The following is a 17,480-nucleotide window of genomic DNA, read 5'->3' as shown; positions in this document are numbered from 1 at the left end:
TCCTATAAAACTGTAAGCTCTTTAAGGACAGAGACAATGTCTAGCTCACTAAAGTATTGCAACCTGCTCAGAAAAATACTTTTTAGGAGCCCAGCATCATGGGAAACTTGAAGAAGATGCCCTCCAGACACTCATGGAAAAATGGAAATGTCCTTTCAAAATGAATGACTGGATGTCCTTACAAAATGAATGAGTGGAAATCAAACTTGTAATATGAATTCTGAAACAGGATCTTATCAGAGTCCCAACAGCACATTTAACTAAATGCAAGTAAAGCAAGTGTTTCTTACTTTGAGCTGTAGTCGCACCTGGGCCAAAAAGAATTTCCAACAATTTTCTCTGGAGTCCACCATGCCCAGACCACGAACTTCATTACGAATTTCAGAAATTATCTTGTCGACATCTTCATCACTGAACAGATCAGGGATTTCCCCTGCTCCCAAAAGAATGATTAGAATTATTAAAAGATTGCCACAATTTAAATTTTAGATGTGACTTGAAATGCTTTGTAATACAAAGTTCAGCTTTAATGATAAAGAGTTTGAAACCAGAAATGCAATTTTTCTTTTTCTTTTTTTTTCACATTTACAAGACACACTATACACTGAGGACACGCTATGACGAACCCACCCACTAAACTCGACAGATAGGAATAACATTTACTTCACTGAAGGCCCTTCCAAAGCATCTCACATCCATAAGCAGACTAAGAGAGGAATACACTTCAAATTAGTTAGGTTTATAGGTTTCTCCCAAAAGAATGCCCCAGCAAACATCTCAAAGACAAATTATCTCTATTTAAAGTTCACTGAAACTACAGATCATTTGTCTTTGGGGAAGATCTTTCACGAAATGTGTTGGTTTAATCACCTGATGCCAGCAAGTCATTAATCAGCACAAGAAAGCTCTCATCTAGAACCTGGGCATCTGTCAGCAGGAACGCAGTGGGCATGTTCTTGGCTCCGGTTCTGATGTACAAATTGGCAAGCTCTACCTGTAAGGAAAGGAGGCCATCGCTCACACGGTGTTAGAATGCTGGCGTGACGCTGGCAGTGTGTGTGCGAGGGCTGGGGAGAACTGAGGCACTACCATGGCCGGGGCTGTGTGCCGTCCCTTCCCCTGTTTACGTATTCTTTCCTCTCAGTGACCCTCTCCCTACGGGGGCAGACAGCATGGCATCAGCTCCGTTTCCGGCACATAATGATGAGTGTCATGTCTGTGGCTTAATGGAGCCCAAGGTGCAAGTAGGATCCTGATAAACAGCTCTCTTCTCTTTGAGTAAAAGTGAATTCAGTAATGCCTTTGTCAAGCAACACAGTAAAAAGAAGTTTTTGGCTCACTTCAACAACCGTCTGCTTCATTGTTTGGTGATTTAGTTAGCTCCGTTTAGTAATATTGAAAGCATGTGGTTTGCTTTTTTGCTTTAAAATAGCACTTGCCACAAACTCTAAGTACTATTTTATAAGTACTGTTGTGATTCAAAAGCAAAATTCTAAAAACACATCAGAGCTTCTTGACTGTGCTCCCGTCGTATTTCATTTTCATAATTTGATCCAAAGTGTAAAAAATCTCTTTGTGCTTTTAAAAAAAAAAAAGTATCTTCTTTCCCCTCCATCGTACATGGATATGAATACTGCTGATTATCAGGTATGGTCAATGCGAAAGAAAAACATGTTCATGTAAGCAAGTATTTAATAAAATTTTCTGAGCGAGTTCTACAGGCTTATAGGCTTTTATACCTATAAATGTCAGCAATTTACTATTATTATAACAATTTGACCATGGAGGAGAAACAGCCAACTAACTCCTCCGAAGGGCTTCTCCCCGCCACCCCGTGGTTGACCGCAGTGCTTTTATCCTGGCGCAGAAGGGGCACGGGGCTGCCCACCACTGTACTTACCCGAAGGTCTTGGATTCCGAAGCCTTTGGTGAGAGTGATCTGGAAGAGCTCGAGGTTGCAAATGTAAGCTGCCAGGCGGGACAGGCTCTGCTTGCCACTGCCCCCGACTCCAACCAAGAGCACGTAACCCTGAGGGGCCCGCAGGATTCGGCTGATGCGACACCTGGGGAGAGAGAGCGCAGCGCCTGCAGATGACATCCAACGAGCCCCGGGCTACATCTCTTTCATTTTTCACATATTTAGATACTTAATTCTGATTTTCATTTCAGACTTTCAGTCCTTGTTCTTTTGTTTCCCCATCAAACAAGTTAAACAAAGATTTCTGCCCCCTATTGCTCGCCTAACAAACTGTCCTGGCTAATGACATCTGGACTCTCACTGCTGTATTACTCTCCACCAGAAGAAGACAGAAAATGAAGACAAGGCCTTTCATCGAAGCATCACATTTTCCTGATTAGCAACAAAGATCCTAACTTCACACCAGCATCCATGTACAAGGACATCAAAGGGAGGATGTCTTTGTGCCAGAAATGTCTGCTATAGAATTACTTTGGAAAGAATGGATTTGTTCAGACCAACAAACACCTCACATGTGATTTACGTCATACATTTTAAACACTTGCCTTTTCATATGATTCTCACCTCCTTTGAACTAAAGCTTTCCCTGCACCTCGAGCTGTCTAAAACATTTATTGAAATTGTTAGAATCCCAAAGTTAAATTTCCGGCAAGGTCAACTAATCCCTTGTTCTATAGTATTAAAGGATTCTGAATACTTAGACTATTGATATTATTGCTACAACTTAGAGTTAGGAATAAGTTGGCTTTAACATGATCAAAATATTGGTTTGGTTGAAGAAATTTGTCATAATTATGTTATAAATACTAAGAAAAACAACAAAACAAAATATAAGCATAAGGAAACCCAAATGAAAAAAAAAAAAAGAAAAAAGAGAGAGAGAAACTGTTGTATTTGCTTTCAGTTGCTTTCCTGAAATGAATTTAAACGTCAAGCCCTGAATGATCCACACAGATGGGTTTTTTTAGAGTGCTTTTTGAAAAAATGAAGTTGGGGTCACTTATGCAAGGACCAACACGTGAGCATTTCCTGAAAAACTTCTATAACTGAAAAGACAGGTTATTTTTCCAAGCTCAGCCATCTCATTAAATTTTACTTTACATGATCACACAACAAAACCACCTTGGGAAAGCCGTGAAATTACTCTAACACGAGTGAAGCCCCAAGTTACAAAGCAGGGTTTTCATTTCATTTTAATGTGTGTTTTGAGGTCTGTACCTCACCAGAGTCTCTAAGTGGCAAAGTTCCTTTCTACAGCATTCAAGGACACTCTCTGAAATCATCTCTGATGCTGAGTAAACCAACTTCTAGCTCATAATCCCTGATCAAAGCAACAGCCTTCCCTTTTAGGTCACCGAGAACTCTGTGTTGAAGGATTACAGGGGAAGACTCCTCAGAGCCAATGAGACATCTCTTTTGCCTGAGCCATGACAGTCAGTCAGCCTGTACCAACCCAACCAGCAACAGTGTTATTAGCAACTCAACACCACGCTCAGAGATTCTAACTGAAGTTTCCTTCGTCTGCGTAATCGGAGGACTGCATCTGCTAAGGGATCGATAAAACAATCAATATATAACATGCTTATAATAACTGATGATGGGGAGACCTCCCAAGCTTTTCTTAGGTGCTTAAACTCAACATTTTAAAGAGTAACTCTTTTAAAAATTGAATTCTCCACATTTTTTGGATCTGTTTGAACTGCCTTCCTCATACACTTCCTTCTTTTTTGACTTATTTCATTTTTAATCTTTGCACAAATATCACTTGTTAGAAAAGTCAATGTTACAAATTGGATGGCGTCCTCCCAAATTCATATATTGAAGTCTTGACCACCAGAACCTGAGAAGATAAGCTTATTTGGAAACAGGGTGATTGAAGAAGAAATTCGTTACGATGAGGTCATAGGGGAGTAGGGTGAGACCTTTATCCATTACAACTGGTATCCTTATAAAAAGGAGAAATTTGGATACAAACACAAACAAAGGGAGAATGCCAGTGATGACTGGAGTTAGGCGGTCACAAGCCAAGAAACTACCAGAAACAAGGAAAGAATTCTGGAACAGATCCTCCCCAGCACCTTCAGACGGAGCATGGCGCTTCTGACACTTTGATTTCAGACTTCTTGCCTCCAGAACTGTGAGACGATAAATATCTGTTTCTCTAAACTGTCCAGTTTGTAGTGTTTTGTTAGAGCAGCTCTAGCAGACCAGTACAGCCAGTGAGAAATGATGGTGACTAGGAGAACAGGATTGGAAGGAAAGATGCAATCGACTTCCCATACAGCAGCAGCAGCAAGCTGTTTAGACTATTCAACAAATCAGGTCATTCCCGTGCTAAAATCTGACCCAAAGCTTCTCACTGCACTTAAGATGAAATAAAAACCCCTTTGTTTGGTTACAAGGAAATACCCTGTATACATGAGGCCTGTGCCCACCTCCCCATCTTGTCATACACTCCTCTCCCTGCTTCTCCATGCTGCAGCCATAACAACCCTCTTTCTGCCTTTGCACATTCAGCCTTGGGGCCACATGAAGTCTGACCATACCTAGAATGTTCTTCCTCCAGATCTTTCCATGCCTTGCTCCTGTGTATCACTTTGATCTGACCTTAAATGTCACCTCCTCACATGGATATTCAGCTCCTCTTTGGGAATCCACACGTTTATTTCTCAGAATCGATCAATTTTTATCCCTCAGCAGGACACATCACTTTCTACCATTTTTCTCGCTTATTTGTTCATATCCTTATAACCATCCAATTGTATCACTAAAACGCAAGCTCGATTAGAGAAGGAACTGTACTATCTTGTTTGCTGCTGCCTTCCCAGTACCTTGGGCAATGTCTGACAGCCGGGGTGCTGCAAACGGTTGCCTAATCTGTGCACTGCCCAAGGTGCCCAGGCTAGGAGGCGAGAGCCTTGTCAGCCAAGCTCTACACAAGCAGAGGGGTCTTTTTCTAATTTTCTGCCCAGAAAACATGTGCCTCCTTTTTTTTTTCTAATTGGCACATAGGTATGAATAGGCTGGCAATGTTCCTGCTTAGCACTCAGCAGGCACTCAATAAACATTCTTAACCAGGAAAAATCAGTTTGAGTCCATCCTGTGTCTGCCCCTTATGAACTTTAAGACTTTGAACAAGTCACTTACCTTCCTCTTTCTTAATATTCTTACCTAACAGAGGTACAGTGAAAGAAAATGAAAGTATGGCTCTGATGGCACTTTAAAAAGTAGTGTACCTATATAAGACATTATTAAGATTGTGACATAATTTATAGAGGCACTTAATAGGTTTTTTAAAGGATCCATGACACTTAAACCTATTACCATTTACTTATTCATTTATATAAAAATTATCTATTATACAAAGAATTATGTTTGACATTAATGTGTTTGATAAATACAATAAAATACAAGCTCTAAGTGACCTTCTGGGACTCAGGCCCACACATTTATAGTTATATAAGCTAAGGAGATTTGAATGACTTTTTACAGAAGATAATTTTTTCATCTTAGACTACCAATTTATTTTCTTAAATGTAGAATCCAATTTCCTTCCTACATACGTACTTTCTTGAGATCTTCTACAAGTTGCCTCTTGCTTTTGCCATAAGTGGCTGCATTTACTGGTATGCGACCAATTTATAACACTTAAGAGGTTTGTGGGGCTTCCCAGGTGGTGCAGTGGTTAAGAATCCACCTGCCAATGCAGGCAACACAGGCTTGATCCCTGCTTGGGGAAGATCCCACATGCCGCGGAGCAAGTAAGCCTGTGTGCCACAACTACTGAGCCTGTGCTGTGCCACAAATACTGAGCCTGCACTCTAGAGCCTGTGAGCCCCAACTATTGAGCCCATGAGCCACAACTACTGAAGCCCTCGCACCCAGAGCCCATGCTCCACAAGAGAAGCCACCACAATAAGCCCGTGCACCGCAATGAAGGGTAGCCCCCGCTTACCACAACGAGAGAAAGCCCACAGCAGCAACGAAGACCCAGTGTAGCAAATTAATTAATTAATTAAAAAAAAGGTTTGTGGTATACTTTTCTTTTTCTGTGTTCTCAATGGTTTTTCTTCTCATTTTTTGAGGTAACATTGGTGTTTAACATTATATAAGTTGCATGGAGACACAGTTTTATACTATATGGTAAACAATAAGAACCAATAGTTCAGAGTGTTTCGTATGATCTATTGAATAACAACAATAATTGTGGACACCCAGCCATTTTAACTTTGTGAAAAAGCATCACAGCCGGTCAACTCACACATGTTGCATGGCATCTTCAAATAAAACGAGGTGCATGGTGGCATTGAGTTCGTTGTAGTTATCCAATGCTTCTGTCAGAAATGTCTTCAGCACCTCCCAGTCCTTCACTGGCATGTAACATGGGTCTTCACTGCCATTAGCAAAATGGCAGTAGACAAGGGGCTGTTGAAGCAGCACACGGCTGTCTACACCCTGCAGGAGGAGGAAGAGAAAAACATGGTCATGTCACTCACTGGAAACCATTCATCTGGAGGCAGAGTGACCAATCCAAAGAAAAGCTTGCAAATCAATCCATGAATAGGTGGGTATAATGTTCCCCAGTATAGAACAAGCACATTCTGGAATCACAGCTGTTTCAACAAGGTAAGCATAGGTACAATTCACTCACATCCTTAACCCATTTCTGCCCCAATACCAAGTCATGCCAAAGCAAATGGTGGCCTCTGGCATTCATCTGCTTACTTCAAAATATTTATTAGCAGTTTCCAGCATTTTTCTATGAAACAAATCACAATCCTTTGTGTCTATCAACTTGTCTCCATAAACACGAAAAGATTCATGAAGCCACAGGTGTATTAAATCATTTGGACCCTTTAAACATTCAGGAGAAGCGAATAAAATCCCCTACAAGGCAAGAGGGGAAAAAAATTAAAAATTCAGAAGGTAATGACATTCCAAGATAATATTTTCTTTTGACATTTCCTTTAACTGCATGCTGAATTTAGCAATTTCCTGAGTTACAAGAAATATCATAAAGAGTAGTACATATTGGTAGTTGTAGTCTCTTATGAGCAACATTTAAAAAATTACACAATAAAAATTTGTTAAAAATTAACTAACATTATACCCATTTTTAGAAATGCAGCTAAGACTGTATTTCAAGAGTTACCCCAGGAACTAAATATCAGATCTGAGAACTTATACCTACTGTCCTCAATGAATTAAGTTTCCAAAGCCAGAGTATAAGCAGCTAACATGAAAGTCACAGGACAATAATATTTTTTATTCTAAAATCCTGTGATAGCATTTAATCTAACCCGTTCATTTCACAGATGAAACATATGAGATCCAAAGTCCACTGTCTGAATGCACACTTTGGGGGTAAGTCAAAACATTTTGATTCCCACCTTCCCGCAACACTATTCTTCAATATCTTGGATTCATATAGACCTAGTCCTTATAGAGAGAGTCACCGTGCTCTGGGCTCATGGGACAACGCCAAGGGAGTCCTAGAGAATTAGCTGCAAAAGGCTAAACAGTTGCTGGGTGGTGTCAGGTGTAGCTGACAGACTGGATATGAACAGTGAGCAGACAGGCCTCTCACCCCATGGCCTTCCTTCCCTCCTAAGATCAAAAACCTGCTTTAAAAAACCACTTTATTGAGTATAGTCTTTCAGGTAGATATCTAGAAATATCGAGATGAAAAGGAATGGTCCATGTTCTGAGGAAGCTTTGGCCTAATGGAGTGTTACAGTTTTGAAGCAGTGGTGATTTAGAAAGGAGAGTTTTACAAGTATAAAGAAACAAAAATCACCAAATACAAAGAAGTCTCACGAAGTTTTCATATTCAACCAGTTTACTACTTCTGTCACAAAAGAACTTTAACCCATAAATAACTCTTGAATAACTCTACTTTTACTTTACCAAGCTAGGCCATATAAGTTGGATATTTTCAAAATTCCGAGTTTTGAATTCCCTCTTTGGAACTTCCTTTCTAAATCAAACAAATAAACACTGTCTTTTTACTAGATAAACAAGCTAAATGTCAACACCAAACCAACATTTCTAGCAATTTAAGAAATTATAAATTTGCTTGTTGTTTAACAACTGTATCACATAAATATTAAAAAAAAAATGACACATTATCCCTCTTACTTGGCACAAAATGAAGCACTCAAATATTATTTGGAATAAATGAAACCGGGAGCCCAGACTTCTACCTTAGCTTCTGTTGCTAAGTCTCTAGCAACCTAAGAGCAATCACTGCTCTCACTGACAGGGAGCGATAAACCTGCCATACTTATTTCACAGAGATGTTTATACACAAGTACATAGCATGGTTTTAGACTAAGTTCTATGAACGAACGCCATTAATATTACTATAATCAATGCTCTACTCAAGACATGTAACACAGAGCCTTCGAGGTACCTGGAAGACATTTGACAGGTCTCTCAGATTGAAGAGGTAGTGGAATTTAATGACCGTGGGTAAAAAGGTGTGTGTCATCATCTGATGGAACGCAATTGCTGCCTGTATCAAAGTGGGGCCACTCCTGAGAACTGATGGACCAAACGCTTGCTGCTGGAAATGGAAACTCAGGATTTGGCTGTAAATGGTGTTGAGTGCATCCATGGATGGAAAGTTGAATGCAAACACTGTGAAATGTCTCTGAAAAGAGAAACAAATATAAGAGTTGCATAGAATAGAAAATGTAATGGCACCAGTAGATTACAAAAACAGGGCGGGGGGGGGCACTATTTTTTCATCCCTTCCTGTATCCGTGCCCATTGCCATGGCACTTGGTAATGCTTTCCACTCTGACTCTCCGGCTGCCTATGTGACTTGATCAAGGCAACAGAAGGAGGTAGAACTAACAGGGTACCAGTCACTGTCAGAGGCTTGTGTGTTTCCACTTGGTTTAGGGCTCTACCTTTGCAGTGAATTCTACGTATCTGCCAAAGGATGAGAGACACATGACACGGAGCCACGTTGTCCCAATCACAATCACTCTAGCCAAAGCCACCCTGAGTAGCTGACAGTTAACTCCCAACATGTGAACAAGCCCAGCAAAGATCAGCAGAGTCACCCAGCTGAGCCTCAACTGACTGCACATAAGTGAGTAAGCAACACTGACAGTTGTATGCTGTTGTTGTATATATGGTGGTGTTGGTAATGGTGACTTATTTAAAAGCTCATATGCACACACAAAACCTGCATACAAATATTTATAGCAGCTTTACTCGTAATTGCCAAAATGTAGAAACAACCAAGGCATCCTGAAATAAATAAATGGATAAACAAACTATGCTACATCCAGACAATGAGTATTATTCAGCAATAAAAAGAAATAAGCAATCAAGCCATGAAAAGACATGGAGGACCCTTAAATGCATGTTTAGGCTAACTGAAAGAACCCAGTCAGAAGAGGCTACACACTGTATGATTCTAACTATACAACACTCTGGAAAAGGCAACACTATAGAGACAGGAAAAGGATCAATGGTTGCCAGGGATTCTCGGGGGAGGAGGGCTGAACAAGTGGAGCACAGGGGAATTTTAAGGCATTGAAACTACTCTGTATGATATTTTAATGTCGGATACCTGTAATTATACATTTGCCAAAACCCAACAGAACGTGTAACACAAAAAAATGAACCCTAATGTAAACTTTGGACTTTAGTTAATAAATAATAACTTATCAATATTGGCTCATCAATTGTAACAGATGCAGCACGCTAATGCAAGGCGTTTATACATGAGCCAGGGGCTGTGAGGGAGTATGGGGAACTCTCTGTACTTGTAGCTCATTTTTCTGTAAACCTAAAACTGCTCTAAAATGTCCTAATTAAAATAAGCTTCCATGCTTCGCCAAATGTCCGGTAGAACCATACATCCTCATCTTTATTCAAAAGCACTAAGAATCAAGATCTACAATGCGTGAGTATGACATGCAGGGGCTATTTGGGGGAGAGCACTACTCAACACCCTACCTGCAGCCTAGGATTGATCGTGAGACTGCCAACCACAGGATTCATGCAGGCAACATACTGACAGCTGTGGATTTCTTTAAGCATCACCTTCTGTCTATCATACCTGCAAGACAGAAAACAGAACCTCAAATTCAAAAGCTCAAGATGACAACACAACAAAACCCACTAGTTCATAAAGGGCTTCACCACAGATTGTCTCATTTGATCTTTACTCTGTGACGTTGAGCTTGTTAGCCTCTCTGAGAGACATAAAAACTAGAGCTCAGAAACCTGAAGGCTACACAGCTCCTTTCACGCCAGAATCAATATATGGAGCTGAATCAAGACGTACTATTACTGCTTATTGACTCTCACGTGAGTCTGGTTAGAAATACCCAGAGCAAGACTCGGGAGGCTCGCACTCTGCTTATCATCAGGGACCGCAGACTGCAGTGCCCAGATACTGCCAGATGGTTACATCTCACCGAAAATGTCAAGCTTCCCCTAAGCTATTTAGTGTGAGTTAATGTATTAAGGAGTTTAAACTGGACAGTTTATGTTTCTAAGACACTTTTCAGTCCAATTCTTCCAAAGATACAAAGCAAAGCTATTCCATGTAAGGTGAGCAAAAGCGGGTGCAGAATGAAACCCAACAAGTATCATAGAAAATGCTCCTCAGAAGAGGAAGAAACTGGGGTAATTCCATTTTTACATGTTTATCCGTAGTCACAATAATTAGATTTCGGTAGAAAATAACATACAGAGAATCGCTTACCAGTGTCCATAATCAATATGTTGTCGAATCAGCGTGTGGGGCTGAACGGTGCCATAGAAGTCCACTGCAGGCACATTCATGTCATCAATAAAATAAACCAATTTTTTATTGCCTCCTGGACCATAGTTACGACCAGCTTTTTTCTCTAGAGGCTTCTCAAGAATTCCTGAAACGAATATATAATTCTGTATACAGATCAAATAAAATGTAACCTCTGTCTATATATAATAAAATATATGTAAATATAAAATAGAACCTTAGTTATTTTTTTTTCTTGTTTCTCCCTCATCCTCTGCCCATTTCATCCACTCTATGGCTTCAAGCACCATCTCTCTGCAGGTGAATCTCAGAAACATGTCTCTGTTCGCCTCCTTCTATGTCATGCGCTCCTTGAGCTCGCTCTGACTCTCTTTTCCTAGAGTGTCAATATCTGCAGCATGCTATCACACTGGCCATCACATCTGAGACAACACCATTGCTGACCTTTGCGCTTTCCTCCCTTATATCTACTGTTATACGTGAACCACTGCTGGTCCGGCCAGAACCTGGTGAATCAGTCCCTCTTAATACCCTTGCAGCAGAGTCTAGGGACAGCTCAAGAATTTCTCACACCTGTCTCCTTGAGCCATTGGGTGCAGAAGTACAAGAGGATACTGTGTGTGTAGACATGATCCTGTGTATACATCAAGTTACATTTCTTCATGTGCCTATCTGACTTTGTGTTGATATGTCTGAGAGAAAATCACCAGTACAGAAAATCTTGAACAGTGTGGATCTGAGATGTAGTATGTGATTACTTGCCTATTCTCTAAGTGAACTATCAATAGCTTCAGGACAAGGAACTCTATCACGTTCATTTCTGTATTCCGGATGACAACCACGAGTGAGTAACTTGCTTAATGAACAAAGGAATGAATGAATGAAAAAATATACAATGAATAAATTAACAAACCTCTCTTCCAAGCAGCATGTCTGCATTTCCAAATGCACGCTGGATATCTGTTCCTACTAACCATTGGCACCTGGATGTTTCGTCAAAACCAAATATGCCTGTTCCCAAACTCAATTTAACATGCCACTTCCCCACTCACAACCTATCTCTTCTTTTTAGCCTTCTGTCCTCCTATGTATAGGATAACAGTCTTTCAGTCAGCCAGATGCAAAGTTAATCTTTCCCTCCTGGTCCCTGATCTGCCAACCACAGCCTGTAAATGGTACCTCAAGTCTCTTCCTTTTCTCCTTTCCTCTACAACTCTACCCCAGGGCACCATTTCATTCATCTAGCACACTGCTCAAGAGGACTGGTCTCCCCCCACCACAGACTTCTCCTCCCAAAGAGAGCCTGCATCTTAGTTCCTTGCTCCCCATCAATGGCTCACCATTTCCTACCATATGAAATATGTCCTCTTTCACTTGCATCACAGCTCTCTCTACAGTCACAGTGACCAACCAACCCAGGTTGCCTGGGATGATCCCAGTTTTAGCACTTAAAGTCCCACATCTCAGAAATCTTTCCAGTCTTTGGCAAACTAGATAACTGGGCACTCCATCTATAACGTTAACTCCAACCTACCACTCCAGCCTTTCCCCATCTTCTACCTGATCACTATGCTTCAGTCAACTTAGAGATTCAATTAACTGAATGTGTCCCACAATTTTCTCTTTCCTGTCTTTGCTTAAACTGATTCTTCTATCCTAAGTTCCCTTTTTGCCTGCATACCACCCCATCTCAAAGGTCTGAAATCCTTTCTTTAGAGTACACTGCTCTTTCTATTCCTCATGCTAATAGGCAATGTCTAAATCTATTCATGCCTGTATTCCTTCCAAGAATTAGCAAGCTGAACTTTGTTCAACTATTGAATTGTAGCCCTAATCTTCCATTTACAAGTGATAAAGTGATCCCTTCTTCTGTGTCTACAAATGAAAAACATGTATTGTACACAGTGTCTGGGGAGAAAGTAGATAAATCATTACATATCTGCTAAAGAAATGAATGGAAAAGCTTCTGAGTCAGCTTTTTAACCATTCCACTCACAAAGGTGAGGAAGACAAACTTGATTAAGAAAGAGATTACAGAAAAATCATTCTTGGCTGAGTTAATGATGTCAGTGATAAGAAAATATGCTATTAATCTTTACTGATAGAGCTAAGAAACAGCAACAAGGCACACAACACAGAAACCACATTCAGGGCAACAGGTTTCATAAAGCAGTGGACAGCAGGGAGCTTCACTGCCCCTACACAACACAACCCCACTGCTCTGCTGCACAGAGTGACAGACTTACCTCTACCAGCTCTTTACATCAATATTAGTTCCTCTGTACTTCTCACGTCTACTTTGCTCTTCCAAACTCAGAATGCCCAAAATCTGTGTGGTTCTTTTGATTACACTGATGGATGTATTTCACAGTTAAAAATTATTCTTACAGTTCTTCTAAGATTTAAGTAACAACTCATGCCTGTCATTTCATCAATACAGTTTGAATGAAATCTCCCCCTAAATCAATCCCTTACTTGAAAAGGTAACCAGCGCACTGTTCCTTGAATATATTCTTTTGTTGCTAGGGCTCCATGAAATTGATTAAAGCTAACCAAACGGTTTAGAGGCAAAGCAATGAACACTGTTGATGTAAATGCTTGCTGTTCTATAGAGTAATAACGCAAATAAGGCCAGGAGTGATACGGAAAGCCAAAAATCACAATATTTAAACAGTATATTTAGCCAGAATGGGGAAAAGTAAAAATTCATCCTAAGCAAAATGGCTAAAGCCTGGAAAAAAGTAATCATGTTTTTGGGCTGCATGTCCTGGCCTTGACGGTTTCTGATCTCTTGTTTCTTGGCGTGTAAACCGGAGGAACACTTACTCTGTAGAGCTGCCGATGTTGTGTAGTAGTTGAAAGGCACGCGGGATACCATATAAGCCTCAGAGAGACCTGCCAGTGTGTCACCTACAAAGACTGTTTTTCCCACTCCAGCGTTTCCTACCAGCATCAGCGGCTGTCCTTTCTCAAGCAGCAACTCTATGAAGTATCGAAGACGAGTTGTCTCTGATGTGTGAACCAGAACTCTCTGGGGGAGGGGGTGGTAACAGAATGAGAGAAAAGTCAGAGAGAGAGGCATTCCAAAATTCTGTATCTGAACAAACACAGTTATTTTAGAACTGAGACCAAATGAATTCTTAGCTCTAGTTAACAGCCAGTAGGAGAGATCCCACTTAATTTTTCGTCCTGAATGATCCGTTCAGACATCACAGCTTGAGAAGAGCAATCAGGTAGAGCCATCAAAGTGCCACAGCAGAAGCAACTGATTTATTTTTTCCAATTAAGAGCTAGCACCCAAGGTTCCCTATCACGGAATACCTACATTCTGCCTAACCTTGTGTTACGTGTACAAGGGAATACAGGGAATGCTTAAGAAACTGTCCACCACTCTTTAGGAGATGATAAAACATGTGAAAAGCCAAGCCACATATAAACAAAAATTGGTAGCAATTCCTTGGCCCAGTAAGATGAATGATTAATGTGCAAAATGAGGAGGCACAATCCACGCCAAAGGAGTTCAGGGCAAGGAGAGACCAGCTTGGAGCAAACAGGCATTAAGTGAGATAGTCACAAATCCAAAGCACAGCTGAAACTTACTGTGCCTTGTTTTGTTAAAAATTTTCACAACAATGTTTCTGTTTTGAAAATTGCCTATTTATTTAGATACTACGTTGTTTCACAAAAAATTTGAGGTGGCTTATTAGAATACAATAACACAAAGAAAAACAAATAAAAACCAGACTCAGGAACAGAAACTAATATATAAGATCAGGAAAAGGGGAAGCAGATGTAGACACGCAGGAAAGAGAAGCCTGCATGGTGATTAAAGAGAGTTGAAAATTTCCTACCTTTCTTGGTGGCTAAATTAGAAAGTGGATACAAAATTACTTGCAGGATTTACATTGCTGGTAAGAAAAACACATAAACTCTGGAATGGGTGAAGTTCTTCCCAACATGGTTAGCACATACTGACCACAGCTGAGTATTTTATAGACCATTCAGGATCATCTTTGTACAGATGAGCATTTACTCTAGAACTTCACTTGAATTCAGTGACACTCTCAGGACCTGTTGAAAGGCACTGTTCTGTGCTACTCTGAACAGTCCTAGATGACTTTAAAAACTAGAGTTAAATTCTATAATATTTTTTCCTTTCTTGCTGCTAGTGGTCATCATTTGCTGTTTAATTCAGCTATTAACATTGGCTCTTTTCTCCACACATTAATACCAATAATGAACACCTCCTGAGAGCTGAGTATGGGACAGGTGCTATGCTAAGCCCTTTGAATGCATTACATCATATGATACTCATAACAAACTTATGAGGAGAGTTCTGTTATCATTTCCATTTCAGAGATGATGACGCTAAAGCTTAGAGAACATCAATAACTTGGCCAAAGTCATATATGGTGGTACTTGGATTCAAACCCAAATCTGTCTGGAGCCTGAGCTCTGTCTTACTTACCACACAGAATGCTCTTCAGAGCATGGACTATACACACATCACCTGATGTCTTGGTACCTCTATTTCTCCACATGTAAAAAGGCTAGTAACAGTTCATGCCTTAGAAAATTGTCGTAAGGACTAAATTACTTAATCTATGGAAATAAAGCACGTAGAAAAGGGCCTGACATAATGTCATACTAGTATTTACTACTATTACTGGCTCAATATGGTTCTCCTCTAACATGTTAAGAGGCTTTTAATTAAATAACCACACTTGCTGCAATTATGTATAAAGTAAGAGTACGAGGTCCTGATAGGTTCTCTGTTGCACAAAATGCATCACTGATAAGGTGCATCAATCTTGTGATACCATTTCTTTGGTCGTGTGTGTGCGTTTCTTTTGGTTAACTGCAAACCCTCAGCCTACAACCAGCTAGATAATAATGTTAGGTAGCTGAAGTCTAGATAGGCTGAGCTGAAACAGAGATGTCAAAATCTATAAAGCAGATGGAGCGGACCTTGTTGACTGCCCCCCAGAATCCATTTTCCCACTTCTCCCCTCCTGCCTAAGTCCCACTTTGTTCAAATCTCTGCTCTTCCTCCACACAACCTGGCTCCTGCAGTGGTTTGATGATTCATCCAAGTTAATTACGGTGACCTCACTACCCTGGCCTGAGACTGGGTCAGGGGAGGCACGTGACCGTGACCACTGGAGAAATGGATGCAGGAAGCAGTCCGCTCTGGGGCTTCTGAAAAACGTTTCTCTACTCCTAATAAAAAGATATGAGAAAGTCTTCTTTACCTCTAACTCCTGGGACCACTAGAGTCATTTTGAGATCAGAAGGGAGACCAGTCTTCAAATAAGGCCAGTGTTAAGGCAGGAAGATCCAAATCCTTGGTGATATCACCAAGTCACAGAACTAATCAGTCTTAAGGCCTTCCTACCTCTGAATTTCTTGTTTGTAAAATGATGTTTCCTCATGGTTAAGTAGCTACAGGTTAAATTGTGTCCTCCCAAAATTCATATATTGAAGCCCTAACCCCAGTATCTCAGAATGTGACTGTATTTGGAGATAAGGTCTTTAAAGAGGTGATTAACTTTAAATGAGGCCAATAGAGTGGGACCTAATCCAATCTGATTGGTGTTCTTATAAGAGGAAATTTGGACACATTTCAAGACAGTGTCCAGGGATGTGTGTACACAGAGAAAGGACCATGTGAGGACACAGCAAGAGGTGGCCATCTAAAAGCCAAGGACAGAGGCCTCGGGAAAATCCAAATCTGCTGACACTTCAACCTTGGACTTTAGCCTCTAAGACTGTGAGAAAAATTAACTTCTGATGTTTAAGCCACTCAGTCTATGGTAGTTTGTTATGGTAACCCTAGCATGCTAATATAAGCAGAGTAGGCCCCTAATTCCAAATGACTGGTAAAAAGGGAAATTTGAATACAGACAATACACATGGGGAAAATGCCATCACGTGAAGATTTGAGTAATGTTGCCACAAAGCAAGGAACGCCAAGACTGCCAGCAAACCACCAGAAGCCAGGAGAGCTTCCTCAGAAGAGGCCAATCCTGCTAACATCTTTATTTTCAACTTCTAGCCTCAAAAACTGTGAGACAATAAATTTCTGTTGTTGAAGCCACCTAGTCTGTGGTACTTTGTTACTGCAGCTCCAGGAACCTCATACTTTGCATTTTCTTTTATTTCACAATAACTGCCTCCAAATAAGTGTGGGAATCACTGGTATGCATTTCATAGGGCACTCCTTGAAATAATAAGTTCCAAAGTGAATCAATACAACATGATTTTGAGAAAGAAATACAATGAAAAGCAAAACATATTGAGGCAGAATTAGAAGATGGTTAAAGGATAACTTGATATATAAAAATGTGGGACAATTTATAAAGAGAAGCAGTTAAAAAAAACAGAAAAGATTCACTTAGATTTGTGAGCTGCCACGTGAACTTGAACCATATGAGTAGGAAGATTAAATGTTCATTTTATGGCTTGAGGGGTAAAGGAAAGAAGTTATATGTGAGAAGCACTGTTTCAGAAATTTATAGTAAGGTCAGAAATAAGACTCACTAAACTAACAGAAACAAGCCTCCAATTTTTATAAAATCACACAATTTCTAGGAAAATCTAAAGAAAGCTGTCACCACAGAATTAAGTTGAAATAAAAAAAAAAAGTTGTAGAAATACAATAACCATTTCCCTAATCTTTCCTATAACTGAGATTCTTCTCTCCAAGGAAATATGTTATATGCTGACTATACCAAC

General features: G+C 40.2%; 1 protein-coding gene across 1 annotated transcript in view; it reads right to left on the bottom strand.

Moving 5' to 3' along the window:
• Nucleotides 1-17,480, bottom strand: part of DNAH11 (dynein axonemal heavy chain 11) — a 315,727-nt gene that overhangs the window by 129,411 nt on the left and 168,836 nt on the right. Inside the window, 9 exon segments of the mRNA XM_057731719.1 lie at nt 291-433; nt 871-994; nt 1,901-2,063; nt 6,240-6,433; nt 6,704-6,865; nt 8,391-8,630; nt 9,953-10,055; nt 10,707-10,872; nt 13,572-13,772. Coding sequence (XP_057587702.1) covers nt 291-433; nt 871-994; nt 1,901-2,063; nt 6,240-6,433; nt 6,704-6,865; nt 8,391-8,630; nt 9,953-10,055; nt 10,707-10,872; nt 13,572-13,772 — 1,496 coding nt within the window.

Source organism: Hippopotamus amphibius, chromosome 4 (genome assembly GCF_030028045.1).
Source record: "Hippopotamus amphibius kiboko isolate mHipAmp2 chromosome 4, mHipAmp2.hap2, whole genome shotgun sequence".
Classification (NCBI taxonomy): domain Eukaryota; kingdom Metazoa; phylum Chordata; class Mammalia; order Artiodactyla; family Hippopotamidae; genus Hippopotamus; species Hippopotamus amphibius.
The sequence above is the reverse complement of the archived record's forward strand: the minus strand, read 5'-3'. Positions and strand labels throughout refer to the sequence as shown.